Below are 25836 nucleotides of genomic sequence, written 5' to 3' on the forward strand. Positions count from 1 at the left end.
AAATCTACTTTGTGTAATGCCTTGATCAAATCGTTCTCTGAATCGCCAGTCTGTTCTCATGATCACCCTATTCTTATTTCAGAAGCCATTCTGAATCAACTAGACCTTCACAACCTGAACTGCTATCTCTGTACTTCCTTTGCCAGTCTTGACCTGGCTGTCTGTCGTCCTGCTGCACCAACTTCCGCCGCTCATCCTAGAGAAAAAGAAACCCCGCAAGAAAAAGTATGCGAGGATCCAGTCTCTCTACGTGAAGAATTGTCGTAGATGTGCCTCTCCAATTTGGATGATGTCGTTGATCCTACTTCCTCCCTTGCCTTAGAGAACACTGAGAACTAATGCTGTTCGATTTTCTTCGCTGCCCCTGATGAGGTTTCAGTCAGTTCTCCAGCTCCTCCAATGTGTCCTGAACTTTGCAATGTCTCATACAAACCCATCTCTCCAGCGAAGCTTCGAACATCCTCCCCGCAATCTCAATCAGCACTGGACTCGACCGCATCTCTGCTCGCTCCGTCAAGAACACCTCTGCAGCCATTTTGATCGACCTAACTCCATCTCCTCTCCTCCTTTGATTGGATCACCTTCTGGGAGCTCATACCATCTTAATCCCAAGGAAAGTCAATCATCTTCTGTGGACGGCTTTCGTCCTATAACGATGGCTTAGGTGGTTTTTAGGGTCTTCATGAGTTGCTTGCCCGTCGGATTCTCAGTGTTGTTTCCTTTTGATTTTCTTCAAAGAGCTTTCCAACCGGTCGATGGTTGGTGCGCCGAATACGCCTTTCTCTTATCGGCTTTTCCCCATCTCTAGCCATTGTTTTTTTTTTTTTTTTTTTTGCCTCCCTTGATCTTCAAAAGGCATTTAACCAGGTCTCTTTTTCTGCGATTACTGATGCTCTCCGTTCCAAGGGCTTCCTTGCATCCTTCAATGACTATATTTCTTTCCCGCGGTTTAACTCCTTCACCGATCTCCGTGCTTTTGGCCGTAGTTTTCATCTTCGTCCTTCTCGCAGGGGCTACTAGTAATCCGTTGTATTCTTTTCTATTCTTGATAGTTTGTTGCAGAAGTTGCCTTCCTTTATTAGGTTTAAAATTCAGGGATATCAAGTTAATGGTCTTGCGCTTTGCAGACGGTCTCATCTTAGTTGCCTCTACTGGTTTAACTCAACTTCTGGATATGTCTAACTCCTCTTTCATTTCTAAGTATCAATCGTCAAAATCTTGGACTTTATCTTTGGTTACAACTGGATGGATCTAAGCTTGTTTTTCGTGATTCTCTTCGTTCTAGAAAGTTGAATTTTCTCCCAAAAGCCATTGTTTCGTGGGTTTTGATCTCCATTCTTACTTGGATCGTCTTCGTAAAGCTCCGTTGAAGACCAGACAGCGTCTGTTCATTTTAAAGACCTTTCTCCTGCCTCCCTCGTTTTTCCATCGTCTCATCTTACGGCGAACTACTGCTGGATCGCTTACCCCTCTCGATATCCAAGTGCATGCTGCTCTACGCCTTTGAGGGCCACTCCTCCACGAGGTTTCGGTCTCCAACTTCCATGCCGACGTTCTCGATGCCGTACTTTTCACTTACAAAGAAACTCCGATTTGATTGCTTTCAGATGTCCCCTTTGTCTGTAATTCGACTCCTAGGTAAGGTCCCTGCTATCAATCAGGAATTCGCTCTTACTACTATTCTCCTTCTGGATAGTTCTCATTTGGTTTCCTTAGTTTCACTTTTTAAGAGTTGCTGGTCAAGCCTTTCTCGGTTCTAAGAAAGTTCGCTTCCAACACCAATGTATAGTATTATTTTTAGGCCACTGGAAAAATTAAATTCATCTGCCGTGCTGTGTGTCTTATGCCTGTTAATTGCGTATGTTCTATAGTCTATTTGTCTGTTTTGCTGGACGAAAACCTTGCTCTCTATGCCTGAGACCGACTAAAGAAGACAGAATTGTCCCTCCCCCCAGGTGGTGGAAAGAAAGTACCATGTAAGGAAGCATTGGTATTGGATCGTCGGTGGGCGCCTTGGCAGCATAGCTGCAAGAGGAAGTCATACCAGGTAGTCCAGATTCTTCTAGTCCAATATGGTGGGTTGGAAGGTAATCCAATCCAGTGGGTCATATCAGGCAGTCCAATCCAGTGTCACTCCGATCTGGTGAGTTGAGTTTAATGAGTCTAGTCCAGTGTTTCGCTTAACTGTACTGTTCTGGTGTCAAATTTGTGGCACCCAGGTCCAGTCAGTGTACGGGCGTGTCTCTGTTTATTGGTCACGTTTCGTGGTTTCAGTTCAGTGTCGTGTTGAGGGCCCACTCCTTTGAGAGTCCTTGTTCACTTAAGTTTGTTGGAGTTCATTGGCAGTTCCAGTTTGCATGTCGATGTTCAGTGGTTGAATTTGCAGTTAGTGAGTGTCTGGTACGGGGGTCCAGGGACTGGCAATCAAGTGGAATGCTGCAGTTGTCGTGTCCAGTTCTGTTCGTGAGTCATGGGACAGAGTCTTCCAGGAGTTTTGAGTTTGGAACCCTTAGGCTTGCTACGCCATGGTTATCTGTTCCTGATAGTGGCTTTGTAGGCTACTGTTGTCACACGGCTGTGCAATTCTGTCGTATTGGAGAGTTGGGAGATCACTAGTTGTTATTGAGGTGGTAGGGATCTTTGTCATGAAAAGAGATCCTGAGCAAATTGGGTGAATACCCTGTAGTATTAGGTGTTCCTGTTTTCGGAGTAGAGAGTGGATCCTTTCGACCAGCTGGCATCGCAGGTCTTCATAGATTTGACAGTTGTGTATGAGGTGCTGTCACGATTCCTCTTTCCCGCAGGAGCATTACGGTGTTTCCGAGATTCCAAAGTCAAAAAGAGTTTTTCTTGAAAGTCAGGAGATACGTAGTGTGTAGTCCACGTGAAAACCAGGCCGGAGGATGCGGATGTACCAGATTAATCTCAGGGATGAATTTTTTGGTAACTGTGCCTTTTGTTAAGGCTGACCATCTGTCATGCCGGGACTGTTTCAGGAATGTCATGAGTCGTGCCTTTTCCAGGTTCTTTTTGCTTGTAGGGTCTGTAGTGAAGCCAATGCAAGTGGTTGTTCTCCCTTTTGACAGGTGAAAAAGCAGCCCACAGCGGATACTTTCCAGGTCCAGGGGAAGAGTACCTGGAGCGCGTGGGTGCTGACTATACAACATTCTCTAGTGATAGTTAACAGAATTGAGCGGTGAATTTTTTCCAGCTTGGGTCTATTCAATACTGTAGTTGCCTTTTTATACCATACGCCAGCTGCATGGGACAAAGACGGCCTTTTAAAAGGGAGAGCGTTTTCCTTTTCAGGCCCCAGTCCCTCTGGGTAACCCTAGCAATGAGTGCAAAAAAATTTCTTATCTTGGTTCATAGATAACAGAGGTGCGCTGTGTAGGAGAGATTCTTGTCCAGAACCAAACCAAGATATTTGAGTTCAATTTTGAGCTTTATGGTTGTCTCTCCGACCTTGATTTGTGGGGGCCTTCTTAGGTCTAGAGAGTCTTTTAGGAGAATTGAGCTTGTTTTCTCTGGCGAGATGTTGAGGAAATTTTGGCTGGCCCATTCTTGTATGGTGAAAGTAGTTTGGTTTGCTGTGGTTTCCATTTGGGTCCTGCTGTCAGATGCAAGCATCAGGACCAGGTTCCAGAAGAGAGGTCCCTGGGGGAGGGCAACCCCTGTAGAACGGCTTGGAAAGACGGCAGTATGGGGCACTAACAGTGATTTCTCTGTCCTTAAGATAGGATTTGACGCATCGATAGAGTTACCAGGTATGAGCTCTCAGGAGCCTTCCTAGGAAGCTGGGCCACAATAGGGAGTCGATGGATATAACTAGGAAATGTTTTTGGCCGCTTTGATGATTTCTTCGAGTGCATCCGCAGTGGAGCGCCCTTTCCGGAATCCATATTGGTTCGGTGATGGGAGTGCAGGTTCCTGATAGTGTGTTTCTATTTTGTGGCGAAGAATTCGCTCGAGTAGTTTACTGACCATTGACAGCAGGGCAATGGGCCAGAAGCACCCTGGGAGGGCTTGAGATTTGGTCGAATTTTTTTGGCATGAGTTGGATATTGGCAGTTTCCAATCAGAGGGGAAGTTGCCCTCTGCGAGGCAGTGAGTGAAGAGATCAAGGATTTTATGTGGTATGATTTCAACAGATTTTTTTTTGACTAATTCGGGTTCGATTTTATCTTCACCCGGTGTTTTTCCTTTTTCGCATTTTGGATACTGCTGTGTTGAGGTCCTCCAGGGTAAATGGATCTTCTATGGTTGACGTTTGGTAAGTTTCATTCTCTTCACAGAGTTTTAGCTGTTCCAGAGTGTGGGGGTCAACCGGTGGAAGAAAGAGTGTCCAGGATATTATTGATCGACTCTTTCCATGTTCTTTTATACGATCCTTGTGGCAGTTTAATGGCCGAGACCACTTCTCCTCTGGGGAGTTTGTTGGTTGTGACTTTGTACACCACTCCCCAAGGGACAGTGTTTCCTTCTGTGGAGACGAGAGTCTCCCAGGAGCTCCTTTTGCGGAGCTTGATGTGTACTCATTCCTGATCTCACGGTAGCGCTGTCTCAGGAATCAACTTCAGCGTGAGGCCAGGATCTTCTAGCACGCTGAAAACGTTTTCGGCTGGTATTAACTTGGTGCTTGTAGTTCAGATGACCACCAGGGAACAGCTTTATAAGCAGGCTTTTTCTTTTCAATGGCTGCATTTGCAGCTTCTGTTATAATTTTCACTATCTGTTGCTAGTGTTGATCTGAGCTAAGGCCGTTGGAGTTCAAGATGTCAGCTGATCTGGTCAGTACCTCTTTGAAGAGATTCCAGTCAGCCTTTCGGATGGCATATCTATGGGGCATGTGCCTTGAGATTGGCTGAGTGACTAGGTAGCGGTGAAGCCGGAAGGTCAGCACTGGTCTTGAATTGCCCAGCGATGGAGTGGCTGACATCAATGGTTGATTCCCAGTGGTGCTGGAGAAGGTAAGGTCTAATTAAAATCACAAGGTTGCTGGTGGAGATGTAGTCCGCAAGTCGCTGGCTGTTTGCGGTTCCTTCGCGATCTGGTGCACCGCTGTGCCAGGCTGGGGACCTGCAGTTCGCATTGGGGAGATGAAGCCAGATGTCCTGCAGGTACCTGATGGCTGGGAGGATGTCCTCGCCCGGCCTGCAGTACAGAGAGAGTGTGTAGAATCCCCCAATTTGAGATTGTGTGCATACATAGCCCAGTTGCTAATTTGCTAATGCATTGGTCTAGGGTTCGGACAACGATGGCGGTCTATGGAGCGTCTCCATTCACTTGGACAATCTTATACTGTAGGGGGGGGGTATCCCCTGACTTCTTTGTTGTGGGTGTATGGTTCTTGTAAAAGGAGTAGATAAAGATTCTCTTCATGACTAGTTGTGCTGCAACAGCTTTGGCGCATTACGTTGCTCTGAATTGTTTCCGGTTACTCCCCATAGTCGGTTTTTTGTTGTTAGGCGCTTTTGGCTTTGAGGTAGACCGGGCATTTGTTGTCCCGGATGGAGTGATCTGAGGGCAGCTTCAGAACTTTGCACATTTTGGAGGCTCAGCTTCAGTTGGGTGGGAATTAAAATCGTGCCCTGTATTGGCACAATGGCCACAAGTTCGTTGGGTTTGTTTACAGGTGTGTGTGTTGTATGGTCAAAGCGACAACACCTGCAGCATTTGATTATGATCACATATGCTTTATAACGGTGGCTGTCCCAGTTTATGTAGATTCTGGATTGTTGACTTATTATTTTCCATGCGGTCGTAGACAGCTCAAAGACCCTACCGGCTCTGGTTTTGTACTTCGGAGTAATGTGTCTGTCTGGTTCATCGTCACGCTGGAGATTTTTACGGTATATCTCATCCCGAAGGTGTCATATACCAGGATACACCTTTTTTTTTTTTTCTCTTGGGGGGGGGGGTTCAGCTAGGATTCCCAGAGTCGGGATTTTCGGATTATTTTGTCAATCTCCTCCTTTGTTTCGGTTTCAATGATAACTCCGATATTATGTGTTTTTCCTGATGGACTTAATTTTGGTATGTCTGAAGTCTTCCGCTAGTAAGTCGATTACTGTCTTTTTAACGTCTTCAATACGCTTGTGACCATCTGATGTAGAAGGCTTGAGTACCACTAGGTGTGGCTTTTGCAAGAATGTTCTCCTCGGGAGCGATCTGGTCTTGTTGCTGTCGGCAGTCGCTTGTGGTGCCTCAGCGTTTGGGCGTAAGTGGGGGCATGGTGTTGCATTTGATTTGCCCCACTCACTAGGTAGGCTTCCAGTTTTGCCAGAGCCCTTTATTTCTCCGTGTTTGTTTCAATTAGTATTGTCTCTAGTTTTGTCCACTAGGACAGTAGTTACCGTGTTTATTTGATCTTTAAGTAGCTTCTCGAGCGCTGTTTTTAGGATCAAATATTGCTGGATGATCGCACCCTCAGGGAGCGTGGCGTACAGCAGTTCCTGTTGTTTCTCTGCCGTGTGATCGTTTTGAGATAGTTCTTGGTCTTGTGACGACTTGAAGCGTGTCCTTTTCCAGTGAGTTGATTCTCTGGCTCATGTTTCCCAGCACTGACGGCGTCACGACGTCATTGTTAACATTCGCCAACCCGTTGCATCAACGTAGGTGGACTGTTCTCAAGGAACCGCACTTAAACATAATCGTACCTCGTTTGTCACCGTGGAGATAGAACCATTAGTATGACGCAAGAAAGCAAGCTTAAACAGCATCAGCCAAAAAAAAAAAAAAAAAAAAAAATCCAATTTCATCTATTCATTCACCGAACTCTTCCTTGAATCCATTTAAGATATCAACGTCAGATAGAAGTTTATTCCAGCAATCAAACACTCGCAGGCTAAAGGGAACTTTTTCTTCATTTTGAATTTTTATGCCCCTTAAATGTGTAATCTGAGCAAGAGGAAGAAGCCCATCACCATTGAGCATGCTCAAACCATTCAAAACTTTATACACCTCAATTTTATATCAGGTAGCTGGTCTCCAGACGTTGTAATTTGAAGAACTTAAGCCCTTCTTGATAAGGAAAGCGCTTTGTTCCCCTCACTAATCTCGTTGCCCTTCCCTGTACTCGTTCCAGCAGCTCTACATACTTCCTAAAATGAGGCCTCCAGATCTGTATGAAGTACTCAAGGTGTGGCTTGACCATTGCCTTATACAAAAGGATAATCACTTCCTTAGCCCTGCTAGCAAAGTTCCTGAATACCATTGTCAAGATCCCATGACCTGCCTGGCAGCCTATCTGCACTACGCTGAAAACTTCATATCTCACTGCACAATTACTCCTCTCCCCTTCCCACGGTCTTTTCTTATTCATTCTCGTAGTACCGCACAGTTGGTACGTTACTCTGGGATTACCGCTACCCGTAGGCAGTACCTTGCATTTGTTAATGTTAAACTTCACCTGTCACATCACCTCTCAGCCCAACTTTTCTAGCTCCTTTTGCAACAGCCTACTGTCATTAACAATCCTGCAACGTGGACATCAAGCCTGATATACCTTCAACAATGGCGCCAACACCGACCGGAGGGGGGGGGAACTCCACGAAGAGCACTGTCCATTGATTACCACTCTGTCTTCTCCCACTCAACCATCCCTTAATGCCGTGCAACAGTCTTTTAAGCGCAAGTATATGATATAAAATATATTTTTGCATCCAATTCCTTTGTGACCACATCGTACTATCCAATCAAATTGGTCAGGCAAGATTTCCCCTTAACACACCCATGCTGTGTCTGAACTATAACTGCAGTGGTTTTTTTTTAACCAGCGACTCCATTCTCTTTCCCCCCCCCCCCATCAACAGAAGTTAAACTAAGAAGAGGTCTGTAATTACTCATGGTACCCTTTGATCCCCCTTGGTGAAATGGGTAGCTCCCATTCATCTCAGGTGCCTTTCTGTTTAACTTCAACAATTTCTTCTGCACTTTCCTCTCTGTTATTACATCATTTAGCTCCCTGTTAGAGTTTGATAACCTTCTGGTCTCCACTTCTCCAAGTGTGAATATATATGCAAAATACTCATTCAGTTTGTCAGCTACCTGAGCAGGATCATCAACAGTCGAACCGATCTGATTCATCCTTTCCTTCTAGAGTTTACATAAGTAAAGACGTCATTTTCCAAATATTTATCGTTATTTGATTTCGTAATCTCAGAGTCTTGATTAGTTCATCTGACATGTATTTAGACCTAAACCTTGAACAGTATTTCTTAGTTGGTATGAAACGCCTAGTTGCTTCCAAGATTAATTCCTTGAATGTTTCCTCTTGGTCCCACTGTATAACAGCGTTTAAGAACTGTCTGATACCACCAAAGTCACCTTTACGAAAATACTCTTTCCTTTACCCCTGATTGGTAGTTATCTTTGAGTAAATTCCACATCAGTACACTGTCACTTGGTGGTTCCTTTATTTGCATATTCTTACTGCATGAATAGTTACTTTTAATAATCAGATCAAGGATATCTATATGCTGTTATAGAAAACAGTTATCCACAAAAGTCCTGCTAGGGTGCGAGTGACTAACACACAAGAAGTTGAACTACCTATTAATTCTGATTTACTCTATTTCTCTGTACTCATCAGACCCATAACACACTCCTACTCTCATTTTTGCTTTCCCAGTGCTTTTACAAATTTTGTATAACACGAAACTGACCACCCATTGCAACTAGATCTCTGCCTTGGTTTGTTTCCCAACTAACAGTATAATCCCATCCTTCCTTTCTATACACATTGTACTCCCCAAATTCCAGTTCTGTATTTCTTATATCTATGTGACACCGCGTCTCTGATATTCCAAGAATATTCGCCTTCGATGCCTTGATAAGCACTTCAAATTTATTTAGTACACTCCTAGCATTGGTGTACATGCACCTGTTCTTATCCTTAGTTACTCTAACACCGCCCATGTATTTACTTGTTACATGATTGACCCCCAGCACCTTGCTTTTCAGGTTGTTGCTCATTCTAACAGAAGCAGTACAATAATCACTTTCACAGCTGCAGGCAGAAGTGAAAGTGCCACCTAACACTGTCTCAACAGCACCAGCAAATATTCTTATTCCATTCCTGTTGACAAGTGCAAACCACGCTATGAAACATGAGTGGACTGGTCTCAAGAAACCGCACTCAAACACGTATGAAGGCCTTCGTTGCCCAGTGCTAATGTTCGATACTACGACTGCAATAGAAATGTTAAAACTTTGAATTAAAGTCAGTTCGGTTCTTCTGTTTCCTTCAGGTGAGTATAGAGTCCGGCTCAGCTCTCTTCTCACTTCAAGATACTCTCTGTTAGTGACCTGCCTGTCAAGACAGTTATTGGTAGCCATTCTCAAATTACTCGAAGAAGGCAGAGAATGTAAAAATCATCTGCGATGTAGCCGTTCAACAACTCAAGCCTGCTGAAAGTGTTCCAATAGTGAGACTGGGTCATTCAGATGAACAACTAAGGTTACAAATTCACAAGGAAAACAAACGTGAGTGTTCCTACGAAGTTTCAATCAAGTAAAGAATTTATTCTGATCAAGAAGACGGAAACTTTTTTTACCGAAAATTAAAAATGGTGGTGAAACAAAATAACAAAAACAGCTTAATTGAAATGGTTATGGAATTTTGGTTCATATTCAATCAATTAAGTGGATTTTATCGAGAAAATACACTTTCTATAAGAAAAAGTGTCTTGAAGTTGATTTTTTTAATATAATCTTACTTTTCCTTTCAGGAAGTGGGATGGCATAAAAAACAATACGGGTTTTTCTTTTAAGCTATACCAAATACCGATACCAAAAAAATGCAGTGTAGTTCAAAGGTGGCAATACCGTTATTAAAAATTTCAGAAGGGCACCGTTAGCGCTGATAACAACAAATACTTGACGTATGCCAAATCATTAAGAACACTATTTCTACGGGAACATGTATTTATTAATTTTATATACATATCGGCCTACACAACTGTTACATAAAAGGACAAGCAAGACATACAATAGGCCGTGGTGCTATCGAAATACAGAGCATGGTACATTCTACATAGAAACCTTTTTACAACATTGTACAAGTAAGGTTGTAGCGTGTCTTCATTCTTCGTTTACAACGGTTTTTTTGTACAACTGCATCTCTTCTGATATTTCGATTACACGATGAGTTGTGCTTAAGTCGTTTTAAGAGAGAGATGGAACTAGGACACAAGAAATTTGAAAGATGTTTAATACTATTCTTTTTTGGCAGTATTCCTAGTCAGTAATGGATTTTGCGTTAATACATCGTTATATGAAAATACAGGCTATTTTATAACTAGGAACTTTTGACTTTAATTTAGCAGAAGAGGTTATACGATATTCCATGTTACACAGGTATGTACAAGAGATGTGAACTGCTGCTGCCATTTCATTTTGAGTTTACAGCTTTAATATTATTTTATTATTCTTTGTCTATAATAATTTATTATCTAATACATGAAGTTTTAGATCTTAAGTTTCGTTAAATGTTTTCTTTTCTTACTTTCAACAACTGTGATATGAAAATTGAGAAATATACGCAACAATTTACTGTTTTAACAAAAAACCCCTAGATTTCTTGCGTTTCTCACCAGATGGCGACACCAGAATAATTTTCTACATCGTTAAACATATAAGTGCTTCATTTATGAAATAAATATAGAATTGGACATGCTAGGTTATTATAAATCACCATTACAAAACCTTTTTCTCGATTCCTTCCTTCCTTCCTTCTTGAGTATGAATCTTTTAACTTTCTTATCTAGATCGTAGAAAAGGTAAGACTTCTTAGATACATTTGAAGTTCTCTTCTTACAATTCAGTTTCTTCATTAGGAATTTTAAATAGTTATTTTATGACCTTATGGCAAAGGTAATATAAAACCATCCGTTCAGTTTTGCATAAAAGGTCTAAGAAAAAAACTTTATACTGTCTAGGCAAAGTATAGAAATTGAGAACGCTGTGCAGGTTCTTTAAAGCCAGGTTCAGTACACATCAAGGTGGAATGAATTTTGAACTAGAGTACGTATCTTCATGGCATAATCCTAATGGTTGAACTCCTGATGCGCCTTTCAGTACTAAAGGTTGAACAGGGTTAATTAGTAAATTGAGGCATTTCATCAATGGAACCGAACCTAACTGAAGAATGAAAATACAAAAAATGCTGATATGGTAGCATATTTGTGTGCGTCATCTTTTTAATTATTTAAAATATGTGTATGTGAAAAAGAGGATTCAGTTGATTGATATGGAACTTATCAAAATGATATTTTATAATAGCCTAATATTTATTTCGTTTTACATAGTACCTTTAAAAAGTTACCAGAAAATTTTAACATTGTATTCAAAAGACGTTCTTGAGTAGCAACAACAACGAGTGGAATGCCCGAGAAAGATTCAGGATGCCATTTCGTGTCACCATCTTCTGCAAGTTGTTGAAAGATACATTACTATCGCCCAGATATGATTTATATCATGGAACTTGTGAAATATGTTGCACAGAGTATATTCCAGATGAACCTTATTTATTGATATGTTTTTCCTTGTATTGATTGGCTAGAAATCCTCAAGATATGCATAATATATAGAACCATCATCCATCCATTACACCCGTATTTAAACTAATACGGTTGAGAGATGAACTTGCCCAATCGTCATTCAGAATTTATATTTGGCGAAAATGTTTTAAATTAATGAAAATTTAATTTTTACATCAGAATTCACTTACACCTTTATGGAATCTCAGCATAATATAGTCTAATATGAAATAAGTGAAAAAAAACAGCAAATATCGTTGAAAAAAAAAATTAAATAAGTTAGCGTTGATATTAAATAGTTTGTTTACACTGTCCAACTTTCTATCTACATTAATACCTTCTTCTTCTTCCATATCACCTTTTATAAACAAACATATATTTACCCTATGAGTACTTACAGAGGCATATATAGTAGTGCTAATATATACACATCGAGAGACAATCTTTGATATAATTCCTGCAAGATCCATCGGGATTTAAACGATGGGATATTTCCATCCAACTAACAGTTGATAATGTTTCCTTTCTGATAATTATGCAGCAACAAGTACAATATAACAGTAAGAAACAAAGCCATATCTATGGCCATGATTGTTCCAGCATATCGAAAACCTTACCAAACAAACCTCACTTTTTTTTTTTCTCAACTGGACGTATAAAATTCTGTTTTATACACCGGTTGAGAGAAGGAAGAAGTAAATATATAGCGCAGATGCCTGTTTTTAAGAATAAAATAAAGCTTAAGAGTGTCTTAAATAAAAGTATATATAAACTATAGCATCATATATACAGCCAAACTTTATTATTATGAGGCAGTGGTTAAAAACAAGTCCACATTTACGAGTTTATAATAACAAAGTTTGGCTCTATATGGTTATAACAATCAGTTTATATGAAATTATTAGCTTTAACTGCGCTTTTGCTGTCATCAATAAATACATTATTTGGAACTATTTAAATTTTGTTTCCTGATTAACAGCGTACATGATTGTTAAATTTGCAATCACATTACCAAAATTGAAGAGGACATCTCTAACTGCTTCTAATATTTTGATATAATGTACATACACTGTAGTATTAGGTATAAATTAGTCTCGCGATTTCAAATAACATTTTTATCCCTTCGTATATTGATATGTATCGATTACAAAATCTTGTCATAATTCGAGATGTACGTTAAAGAATTTTTGAACAGGAGTATGTCAACACACGAGCATGACCTCTACTTGGTACCCACGCTCCAATGCAATAGCAACATCGATTAAACTTCACTTCCTCTTTATGTTACTCGTGATTAAAAATGTTATGAGCCTTATTTACTCTAATGATGTTACGTATTAAAGGAAAAAGGATGAACGTGTCAATACACTTGAGAGAAGGTATCTCCTGTCATTAATTAAGGTGTCTGTATAAAAACTATTTAACGGATTATACTACGATAAAAAATTTGATCAATCGTTCTTTCCAGCAAAAGGTAACACGAATTCTTACTGAAATTTGTAGAAACTCATTCTCACTTAGAAAAATCTAAAAACTGTGCTTAGAGAAGATCTGCAAAAATAACACGATACCTATCGTTGCATTCAAAAGGTACGTAAAAACAATCGAAGGTTTTTTTTCCACAAAATTGTCCACTTAAGTAATTTTGCTCTATTTATCTAACTAGGTAAAAAAGAAGTCATTTGCCTTAAAAAATAAAGTTACAATGACTGAACAGTTGTACTGAGCAGTAGAGATGATCTTTGAGTTAAGTAGGTGACTACACTTCTCTTGGTCCCATTAGTCTATAAATAATAAAGCTCTTCACCATCACTCGGAGTCTGTGCCTCGATTATAAGCTCCTTGCCTTGGGGGAGGAACGAATTCGCCTCTGCTGTCGTGAATGTCATCAAGGGTACTGTGGCACATGTAGCTTCTTAAGTGGGTATATCGATTAATTTCTTCGTGTACACAGTGGTCACTTGGCGCTATCGTCCGGAGATGAGCTTGAAGTGTCGCTTAACTCCATGTTGGCCCTTCTTTCCTGGGCTCTATCCGAACTTAGTTTTTTTGCTGCCACCGTAGCAACCACGTCAATCACTGCGTACTGTACTGCTCCTGAGCTGACGGAAGGACTTTGGGCGTCAGGATCGTACGTGTTCACTTCGAGGTAGTTGAGGTCCTTAGGTGTGTTCGAAGGCTGAAAGTGACTGGAAGAAGAGGGGAAATTGTTCCTGATTGCAGAAGTGCTTACTAGCACGCATCCGGGGTGCTTTGTCAAATTGCTCTTTTTGCACATGACACCGCACGGAGATTCAACGTCGTTTATGGGTTTGATATTAAGGTGAAGAGGACTAGCATCTCGTCCTATATCTAAGTTAAGATCATTTCCTTGCTGGAGCGCAATGCGGTCGACGATTTCGTACTCTTTGCCCGTACGCGGTCTTAGTACATAGCTGCATGCTACGGGACCCTTCGGAACACCACTGCACAGTTCGTACGCCCTGATGCAATCGCAGCTGCTTCCACTGCTGCTACTACTGCGAGAACACAGGGATAAGGTTTCTATGTAATCACTCATGTCGGAAGATGAAGAGCTACTTGTGGTACTTTTGGAGTCTAAAAGAAGCAGACGTTCTGGAGACGTGACGGGATGGTGGCATCGCCGTAGATCTGAAACAAAAGAAAGGAACATTAAAATATCATAAATAGGGAGCGTTTATGGAAGAATGGCTTCATAGAATTTTCAAAAGCCAAGTGAAGAAATTCTTTTATTGAACATCCAGGGGGTTTCAAAAAGTTCGTACCCCGACCTAGATAAAACAGCAGTAGGACGAATCCGTTTTTAATATTAGTTGTCTACATATTCAATAACTAACGTGAAATTTCAGTCCCGTAGATGATCGTACACTAGAGGTGGAGCCAGGAATCTGAGGAAGGGAGCTACAGTTGACAACGTGGTGTCTCGAGCAGCGATCAAGTTCCTGCATTTGGGGGACAAGAAAGCTCAGGAAATTGACGAAGAAATGAAAGCTGGGTACGGGCAAAATTGTCCATCCTACGACACTGTAAAAAAGTGTAAACGGGAGTTCCAGTGCGGTCGTACACGTGTCTTTGATGAACCAAGAGAAGGAAGGCCATCTACAGACAGTGAGACGCTGGCGATGTGTGATCATTGATTTCATCGCAAACGCAGTGGGAATTAGTTATGGGTCTGCTCACAGCACTTTACATGACCATCTGCACATGTCTAAAATCTCCGCACGATGGGTTCCAAGAGTGCTGACTCCTTTGCAGATGCAATGTTCTCGTCAACTGTTAGATTTGTGTAATGTGGATGTTGAACTTTTTTTTAGAGTAAACCCACCCTATTCTCCTCACCCAGCACCGTTCGACTGCTCCTTGTTTCGAGAAATGAAGAAATCACTGCGTGGACACCGCTTTGATTCGTCTCAGGAAGTCATCAATGAAGTGGAATCGTGGTTTCAGGCAAGTTCCTGTGAAGTTTCACCTTTCTAGGGCTATTATTTCTAGGTAAGGGTACGAACTTTTTGATCCCCATCCTCATATCGAATCCTTGAAAACGTCAAGGATTCACTGCATCTTTAGACTTCTCCAATGGGGGGCTATTAGCTGATATCAGGAGAGAGGAGCAGGGAATTTTCTACCCTCACCACAAGCAAGTAGTCTTGAGAATACATATCCGCACAGTCAAAAGATATATAGTCCATATTAAGATTAGCCACGGGAAATGGTGGATGAGTGAAGGGCTTTCGCATCCACAACTGCGGTTGTGAGGTAATCGCGTCATGCCAACCATACTTTGCTATAATAATAGCTGTAAAGCGTAAAATATTAAAACATGGGTTGGCTAATATTTAGACCATTTGTTTTACTCAAACATGGCAATTTATTTGGGCGGATTTTTCCCACAGAACAATTGTGTGGTCCAGAAACGGTTGATAGCTCCAAACCATAATTAAATCAAAACATCACAATAACTCACCTATAGTTCAACTATAGGTGAGTTATCGTGAAATAATATATAGTCAGTTGACCAAAACAAATACCATTAAGAAGCTGTTTATCAAGAATATTTCCTTTAATCATTATACTCCGCAGAAGATATAATGAAATTAAATAGGGTAATCCAGAATTTGCATTCTCGTCACCGAAATACGTGGCAGTGATTTCAATATAAACGCCATCTCCCGTATCGCTGTTGTAACTGGAGTGGTAGACAATGAAGGCCCGAATCACTTTGTCAGTACAAATTACTGCCTATCGTTAAATACGATGACAGTGGCAGTTTAAATTTAGAAGAGTAATGCAAGCCACTGAAATGCGTATTGTGACGTCGGTGGTAGAACAACTTGGCAATCTGTGGTCAGCGAGCAGGAATCGTGAGCTGCGAGTTAACTCAGCCGAGCTTCGAGTAAAGGGGTCTCGTGTGCTGGTGCGCGTGACACGTTGATAAGCACGTTTGTCACGCGTTCCAGTTCAGCCATAATGTCACTCGCGCGGTGGCTGGAAATGGCAGCGCGCGTTGTGTATCTCTGCGGTGTGTGATTAATACCGCAGTGTCACGAAGTGGAAATTCTAGAATTACGTACAATCACAAAGGGAAGAAAGAAAGAAAATAATGTGTTGCGTTATGGCATATTTCTTCACCAGGATTACACTGCGCGCGTATATTCTGTTCTTGGGCCACACGATTTATTCATTTTACTAACTTAAGACCTTCGGCTGAATTAGCGTCGAGGCAACTCAGGTCACGAGACGTCGGGGTATTGTCCGTTATTAAAAGGTCGATTTAGTCTTGATTTATTTATTTTTTTAAAGCGAGAAATTGAAGTTACCAGAATGGAAGGGGCTATGCCTACGCTCAAGATCGCTGTCAGTCTTACCAGCACCTTCTATCTGGGATTTGTTATTTACGTATTAGCTTAGCTTCAGTGTGCATTTGATAAAATCAGAGCAGAAATATAAAATACTACTTTACTTTTATATACACTATTGCGATGCTTAACGAAGAAAATCAAAAGAATAAACAAATAGTTTTAAATCTGTGGGCAAAACAATGACCTTAGTATTAATAAGTAAAAATACTATGGGTAGTTGAAGTATTTAATACGAAACAAACATGGATATAGCTACAGAAATCATTTGTGGAGCACGAGTAGTAAAATATGCGATGAAAAATCCACTTGTTTAACGATAGTAATATGAAACATGATTGCCTTCTTTTGATAAAATACAATACTTACAGAAGCTTTCGACTCTGTGTCTCTCTCTTCGTCAGCAATGAATATATAAATACAATACTGTATCGGTGTAGATACACCATAGACAACTCTTAAAGAAAAACTATAATCGCACTGTGAAAGGCATCATTTCATATTGTGCTCATCCTTCACAATGAGTTGCACTACCTCACTAATAGAGAAGACTTGTTACTTATTCTGGGTGGATGGCACCGTTTCAAAGCTAGTTGGCTTTTCATCGGTGTGTGCCTTTCCCACTACAATCGTAGTTTTTCTTTAAGAGTTATCTATGGCATATTTACACCGATATTATATAGAATCTTAAAATATTACGCCGGGTTGCATTTAGTTTATTCAAATAACTACGTTACATATGGAAATCAAGAATGGTACCGCGTGGTCATGTTATATAAACATAGCGCGTGCCCACACTTAAAGAGAAGCTTGTTTTACTACAGTATAACAAGCTTCTGTTACGTATTACCAAGTAGCCCGTATCTCTCTTCTCCCATTGTCTGAATAAATATCTTTAGGAGGAATATTGCTTTAAATGTATTCGCAAGTGATCTCTCCAGTTGATAGAGCACACGTGACCTCTTCTGAAATTAAAACCCATTCCACTGCTATCTTTCTCTCTTTTCATCGAACCTAGAATTGGGAGATCACTCCCTGCTGTGGTGCTTCAGTATCCCTGAATAATAAATACTTTGTCATGGCACAAAGAAAAGAAATTTGCATACATATTAATGTATGATTATTTTATTAATTAAATAAATGTTTCATTTTTATTTATTAATCCCTATTCTGTCATATATAATTTCTAATATTTTTATGTTCCATTATTTTTAGATCCGTTACAAAATGAGTAAAGCGCCTAGTGTCTTCTTGTCCGTCCGCATGTAAGAATAACACTCCCGGTGGATTTTTTTTTTTTTTGAAAGATGTGCTGTGGACTTCTAGAAATTCAGCATTTTTTCATGCATATCTCAAGTTATCTACAATATATAGAGTTGCACCACTTCGGTCCATATGTGTCAAAACCACGAATCGTCCAGAGATGAAATCTGAATGCGTCTAAAGAAGAAGGTGGCGAATTCTTTCGGCACAGATATGAGCCACTTTAAAAATGCACAGGGTCGCGATACCGACCATTATAATTTTTTTACAAGTGTATTTCCATCTGAAACAAAATACGCTGCATGTAGAATTGATTACATCATAAAAATTAAACTGTGATGGCTTAATTACTTTTCTCAATTATTCAATTTTAGCACATCCTTTGACAAGCTCTTTGTGATGGACTGATAATGAAGAACCGCTGGCAATGCTAATGGAAAATACAAAAACAACACCACATAGTCTAGGGTAGAACTTTCCACTGTGTAAAGCCCTGCCGTAGCGCATGGGGCAAATTAATAATACGAGTAATTCCAAACTGCCTTTGGTGTGGCAAGCGACCACACACAAATCAATGGATTTAGTCAAGTTACAGGACGCGAATAAACGTGATGCTTTCCTTTAGGTCAGTCAGAGCCTGAATATTGCCTTGATAAACGCTGTTCTTAATTAAGGTATGATGATAACCAGAATTCACAAGAATTAAGGTTTGGAGAGTGAGGTGGGGAAAGGCCTCATACCCGACCACTCTCTCTCAAAGGGCAGTAATCCTATGGGGTCCGAGGTAACAGTACGACAGTTGGGGACTACATGCTCGAACCTTTTTCAACGAAGAATTATCTAGTAATGGGAGATTTGATATGGCCTAAACACTAACGTGGACACTGGAGGGGGAACTTAGTCCATACCATATGGAGATGATATCCCTCCCCCCATATCTGACATTTACGGTTATTCACACCAGTAATCAGTCAGAAATAAAATTCATAAGGTCATATCTTTCACCTTCTTAGCTAGAAACCACAGAGCGAAGATATCTGGAGCAGTACAGTAAGTCTCCAATTCAGATTCCATAGAAGCTTCGCCAATAAGATAGTGCTTAAAATTTGGGGGCAATAGCTGAACTCTTTTTCGCAATTATTCTCTTCTGCATCCTCGTTCTCTTTAAAAGTACTGCTATACAAGTCCCGTTTCTCACAGCCAACCATCACAATTTAAAATTTCAGTAAATACTTCTTGGGTAAGGTATGGAAAGTAGCGATGAACATAATCAGGAGATCTAATTTTTAATTTCTAATCGAATGATTAGTAAATATTAATCACGACGATTACTAGAGGAAAGTTTCTGAATGTGTCACGCAATCCTACGTTGACTAAGTTGTTTATTTTAATTCATAGCGAAGTTATAGTAAAAATATATGAATCTAGGTACGTGTTGCATTTCAGGCAACCTGATAAACTTAATTCAGTTTTTTATAGCATATTTGAACCCTCAAAGCCACCAACATGTTTCATGATACAGTTGTATTTTCAAACCACAATAAACATTAAAATTTATTTTATACTCCAGGTCTTCCACACAGAGAGTATACAAAAAGAGCACCACCACATTGGCAGTCATGGGCTGATATTCATATCGAATATCCCTTAAGAGATATTTAAATTAAGCCATCGTCTTTGACCTTGCCTTAACTCTACAAGTTCTTCTCGAAGTAGTCAGGCGAGCTTATTCCCCACAATGACCCGGAAGTGTGTGGTCTTCTAGTGACCAATCATAACCACTTGAATTTGCCTTTTGTTTCAGGTAGCCCAAGAAATCGTTGGGAATTCAACAGAATGATGAAATATTAGGATACTATACAAGAAAAAAGAAATTCGATCTCCTCGAGTTTTAAGTGTGACGTTATTTCCAGCCCTATTTTTAATATTTAGTACCCCCCCCTCCCTGAATTCCTCTTTATGAAAGTGACCAGATGTCCGGAATTAAGTCGTTTGCCCCGGATTGGACATGTAACTTCCATACATATATCACGAAAACAAAAACAAGCTATAGTTGTTTTTTTTTTATATTAAAAACATCTGTAGTGGCATCTAACAATGGAATGTAAAAGAAGTTTAATAATGATGTCACACTACTAACGTGAGTTCAAATCATAAAATTAGAGCAATAGCACACGGGGCCACGGTAGCCTTGAGGCAGCGTTGCCGGCTTGCTGAATAGCTGATCGAGGTTCGATTCCAGCACTACCCTCATGGGAATTTTCCCAGGGGCAGTCAGCATTGAGTTTGGCGGTCTCAAACCGTGGTCGTGAGGTTTTCCACCGGGATTGACTCCGGTTTTCCCCTCACAACAGACAAACCGCCCTTCGCGAAGGGGTACACGAAAATTTGATAGGGCTAGGGACGCGTGTAGACTAAACTCCGCAGCGTTTTCGCTGTGGACTTTCCTCTTGAGGGAAGGGGGTTAGTGGGGCAGCCGCGCTGCCACCACCATAAGGTGGGTTGCAGGCAGTCTGTTTAACAGACAGAATATTAAATAGACCATGAGAATAGTTCAACATTCACTCCATAGATGGAGCCACAGGAAGATGTTAACTGTTAAACAAACAGTTGATAAGGCATGAGTGTTCGTTTCTTTGTTCTAAAAAAAATCTGCTACCATTGCAAACTTTTCGCACCGGGTAACTGTAGCTAAACGTACAAACTAGACAAAAACCTAACCGATTTTTTATTATCATCATCTTTATTTTCTCCTAAGAGACAACCGCTTACAGCTATTAACTAGGGGGAGCACATATCATTGTCTTAATAAATTATACAAGATTATAATTTATTTGATCTCAAATTAAAGATATTTGTTCTTACGGGTGCAGAAAATTCCGAATAGTTTTATTTCACATAACAGGCCAATTTACTCCAATAGCGTTGCCCACTTAAAAGAAAGAATAGTTTTCTACACATACTGGCTCACAACCAAACACGGACTACATTTCTTTAGGACAGCTAGAGGGAAAAAAAATTTCGCAAGGAGTACTGCTAGTATATATTTAATTTATATTTTGTACATGAATATTTTTTATAAATAAAAAATTTAAAACAAATGTGTATATTGTTTTTAGGGGGGGTTGTAAAGTCGATGTCCTTTGGAATACTAAGGATCTGGTCACTTTACTCTTAATGCACTGAGTTTCAACCATTATTCACTAAATCAAGCGCCATTTTGAATCAAATTGTATAGTGCTGCCATCTGTGTGGCTGTTTTTTTTAACCCTAATTATTATTTTTACCTGTTGTACGCAGTAATTTTGATTAATTTTTCTCTGTGATGTGTATCGGTTTTAATAACAAAACTCTCCTTTCAGGCTGCTTTCCATCTTCTGATGAGGTGACAATAAATACTCAGATCCATATGTTGTGCAGCCGAAGGTTGAATGAAAACTTTTCTGTCTCTTCATTCAGTTAGCAATCAGTGAATTTCAGCTTCTCGAGCTAATATAATTTCTTATCATAAATACATATTTTTTAAAATTTTAAGTACAATTTGTAATGGGCTCTTAATCGGCTTTCTTATTCACAGATTTCCAAAGAAGTGGCATAAGCACGAGTGATAAAATAATTCATTCACTGGCTTACGCAATTTTCCTTTCTTGCAGTTAGATAACGAGAGGAGTTTCGCAGAAGAGTTAACACAAACTTTGATGATAGTCTTGGTCCTTTGTTAATTAAGAGCTGGTAAAATACAGTGAAACTGAGCGATGAGCCATTTAACGAACATTCGGAAAGTGACTCGCTGTTGTGGTTAGAAATAATGGCCCCGAGCGGGCATTCTGCTTCGTTTAATGGCTGAGACAAAAGGATGTCCACTTGACACATGCATCACCAGATGACATTATTACAGAGCGAAGTCCTGCCTTCTAAGAATACGCTAAGAATATGCGTATTCAAACAGGGGAGCCAAAGTAAACATTAAAGCTTTTATGGCCTGTCTGGAATTTTGCTCGCCGTTCAGGGCCTTTCCCCCGCTGTTGTTTTCTAAGTTTCTAATTCTATTTCTATGAGTATGTTATCCAATAAATACTTCGAAGGGCTTTAATGGGTTTCTTGACGTATAGTAAACGATAAGACTTTATTAAAACAGTTTTATTTTCTTTATTACATAAATTTCTTAGAATTTATATAATTCATGTGTAAAGGAAACGTTCTTTGTCTCTTAAAATACGTAGACACTTTTCCATTTCTTATTCTGTTTGAAGTGATTTATCTGGGTCGAAAATATTCTGCCAAGGTCAAAATTTGGATTCAATGAATCAACGTCACCTTGGAGATGAAAGCTACTTCCTTTGACAAGAGCAACTACATATTTAAAACTATGAGGGTTGTTCAAAAAGTAGTGGCAACAATGTCTTTTGCACGTAGCGCAGGCCGCTTATAAAATGAGATCGAGTAGTTGTATAACCGCAGTGGACGTGAGAGGTGTGGGCGCGTGCTACAGGTGCCCTGAATTATGGTTGCGAAACAAGCTCTATGCTCTTGGATAAAGACTGGATTGTATCTTACCACCACTGATGAGCAGAAGCAGACCGATGAACAGTGCAAGAAGGTACTGTTGAGATTGGTTGCGCTCCAGCTACAATTTTTTACTGATGTCTAGAAGTGGTATCCTTACGAAGTTAATGGAATATACCTTGAATATTCGAAATGTTAACCATTCAAAAGGTTAACATTTCGAATATTCAAGGTATATTCTATTAACTTCTTTTCTTTTGAATGGTCAACATTTCGAATAAACAAGACATGCTACGAGCAATAGATCGGCACTTTGAAACAAAATCTGTGTTGATTGTATCAGTTTCCTCCTGTATGTTTCTACAGAAAGCTAGAGATCATTTGAAATAACAACTTAGATTACTCAAAAGAATACAATTTATACTGAAGTGAGATTAAAAGGACTTGTTTATACTCCATTATTAAAATATTTAAAACTCGAAGAGTGTTAGATTATAAAGGAGTAAAAGTATTATACTCACCCAATACGGCGCCAGGAGACGAAGCCTTTTGACTGCATTGACTCCTCTGACGTACTCTATCACAGCTCATCCTTTCACCATTACTACTGGGTTGCCCTTCCGACTGAGGAGAGGTCTCCTGACTACCAAGACTGTATTTGCGTGGCAGAGAACTGTGTATGCTAACAATATGGCAGGAATTGATAGGAGACAGCGGAACCCTCAGACTTCTTGGCAGACTAGTGGACACTCCGGAATCCGACGGGCTCGTCAGACTGTCCTTACGACTCGACTTACAAGGAACGCTTGACGACCGTTTGATACTTGGATTCTGACTAGAATTTGCAGATTCATAGGCCGATGTATACGAGCTTCCGTCTTGTTCTTTAGGCATTTCGTCATCGGAAAAGATGTACTCTTCATTGAGTTTTAAGCAGTCCGCCGATCGATGAAATATGACTTTATTCAAACTCTCCAATGACCTGTTCGGCGTCGAGGGAACGGATGATGGCGGAGTGATTTCGTTCGTACTCATGGATTTCTCTTTCGATCTCAGAGAGAGTTTAGAGAAAAACGAATTTTTCCTGCCTGATGAAGACTTGGGACTGTCACAAGGTGATGGTACATTGTCTTCAGGTTCAGAACTGTCATGACGAACGATATTGTTCTTTCCATCCACTGAACTAGATCGTTTTCTCATTAGCACTTTCTTCTTGAGATCTCCTAAGGAATTGGATCTCACCGATCTTCCCTGGATATCTTCTGATATTAGATAATGTTTCCTGAGAAGCGATCCTTTCTGCAGTGCAGTAATGCATTGTCCATTGGCATTAGTAATACATGTGTCCCCGTTAGGCATGCCATTACGCTCGTGGCATGGTAAAAGATAAGGCATGAAAGGGCGTAAAGGTAGCGGCGCACCTTCTTCCTCTACATCTTCTAGTCGCTTATCTTTAGATTCGATGAGGGAATTTTTATGGGATGTATTTTCGTTCTTCTCGTATTCACCAGATGGCGCTCCATGTTTTCCTACGCATAGAGGTTGCATTACCAAATAGTCTCCGTCGGGTACCATCCCTCTAATATCGGGCCTTTGGAAAGACATCAGTTCGTACACGCTTCCGTTCATTTCCTTCTCGCTACGCCGCAGCGGGTCGTCCGGTAAGCACAACTTCATCATATGAGATGGGTGGTGTCTTACACTGTTTCCACGAGGAGGAAGTGGGGGCTTCTGCGAATTCGTCCCGTCAGCTTGTTCGCCATTCTCGGATTCGCCGAGCCTCAATAAGACGCAATCTGCGTTTTCGTAGAAAGGCAATGTTTGAACAAACTGGAGGTTTGCATAGTTAACTGGGGAAGCGTCCGACTTTCTTTGTTCTTTGTCTGTCGATGAAGCATCTGAGAAATCAAGGTTCACATAATTAGGGCTGATCTTGTCAGATTTATTTGCTTCAGTTTTTGCGTCTATGGTGGTCGAATCCCCACAGCCATTATGGATGGTGTGAGTAGGCTTGCCGTTCACCAGCGTTACTTCTGCAGTTTTTGGAGGTTCTCTGCACACAGCGTCCGAGGATTGGACCCATGCTTTAGATGACGACGCGGACTTGTTCTGGGAAGGCAGAAAACTTCGTCCGCAATGCCAGATGCTTTCTTGGCAGATGGGTTTCCTCCAGCAAGGTACGAGGCTCCCTGCCCACAGCATTACCCGATGGCACGTGCATGCCGGTTGTTGCAGTTGATCTTGATGATTGTGGTCGTTTGCTCCAGGACCCTTAGCGAGACACAGACAGGGTGGTATGTTCTGTTCTGACGAAGACTGGGCACCAGCATTTCCACTGGATAAGTTTTCCTAAACAGAACAGTGAAAACATCGATTAAGGAGTAATTGAATTGGAAAATAACTTATTTTGCTTGCCATAATGTAAAAAAAAAAATCAAATGTATAATTAATAACTCTCACAAGAGAAACTGGTATTGAACAAATAAAGTGATTGTAAGCGAACTCTTGATGGATCATGTTTGGCCGAAGCTATTTAAAATAGTGTTCTTGTTGTATTTACGTACTTGGTTGAAATGAAAACGTGTCCGGGGTATTGTTATACAAGCAACATCAGGAGTGCAAAAGTCATTGCAATCTATGATAAAGTGAGATTAAGATATTATCATTCTACAGTTTGCTCAGAAATGTCTCAGGGAATGCTCAGACTAATTCTTAGTATTGTTGCCGAGAACTCAAAAGCTAGTAATACTAATTTTTAAAAAAATGTTAATATAAAATAGTTTTAAGAAATTATTTTCTGTATTTTTCAGTATTGTTTATTGTGTTTTTATTTATAACTACAGTATATAAAAGCACACATTGTTAAAACATACATCCAGTAATATATTTTTCAAAATTCAATTTTTCTAGATTAAGGTATTTATTTTTGATTGCTTTTATTGTTTGATGAAATACACTGTCTGACCAAAATATTAGAAATTGTATTTCACATAAGAGCGCCACCTGCCTTTAAATATCCAAATAACCTGAATATGTCGTAGAATGGATTCAATCAGTGTGATATTATGAGGATTAAGAACCACTGACACAACAACAGCTTTTAATGATGCCAACCCACCTCTCATCGTCGATGAGAGGTGGGTTGGCATTCGCAAAGTTTTTCCACTTGACCCTCCACCCAACATCATTTCAAAACACCCCACAGTTCAATAGGGGCAAGATCTGAAGATTGGAACCACCATGTCAGACGACTGACTTTTCTGATTTCTAAATTTCACTGAAAACAACGACCTCAATGGATGGCAGCATCTTTAATATGAAGACATCTCGATAAAAATAAAAGTGAAGAATTTGTATAGATGCACGCGGGTAAAAATTTAAACCACAAATGTAATTCAACAGAGGAATAACATTTTGACCAGGCAGTGTTCATACGGATTTTCATTATATTAACAGGCCAGAAAATAAAGCGATTATTTTCGGTCAATTAATTGAGATAGATTAAATAACATAACTGAATAAGTACCGTTATCTTCCTTGGAACGTCGTATTCTTCGCCAGCTGTTCCATTTGTGCATAAACGATCCTTACCATTCGTTAATATCTCTTCAGAATTTGCTGAATGTTTCTCCTAAAGATAAAGTTTCGTC

At 40.2% G+C, this 25836-nt stretch overlaps 1 protein-coding gene across 2 annotated transcripts in view; it reads right to left on the reverse strand.

Moving 5' to 3' along the window:
• Positions 1–12513: 12513 nt before the first annotated feature.
• The window catches only part of LOC150088123 (uncharacterized), a 146150-nt gene continuing 132827 nt past the window's right edge, over positions 12514–25836 (reverse strand). For both annotated transcript variants that reach the window (XM_090369342.1, XM_090369343.1), the window contains 3 exons: positions 25713–25817; positions 22708–24535; positions 12514–14192 (listed from right to left, as the gene is read on the reverse strand). In XM_090369342.1, coding sequence (XP_090225468.1) covers positions 13498–14192; positions 22708–24535; positions 25713–25817 — 2628 coding nt within the window. In that variant the 3' untranslated portion in view covers positions 12514–13497. The remainder of the gene's footprint in view (positions 14193–22707; positions 24536–25712; positions 25818–25836) is intronic.

Source organism: Mastigoproctus giganteus, chromosome 3 (assembly GCF_048544385.1).
Source record: "Mastigoproctus giganteus isolate SK-2022 chromosome 3, ASM4854438v1, whole genome shotgun sequence".
Taxonomy (NCBI): domain Eukaryota; kingdom Metazoa; phylum Arthropoda; class Arachnida; order Uropygi; family Thelyphonidae; genus Mastigoproctus; species Mastigoproctus giganteus.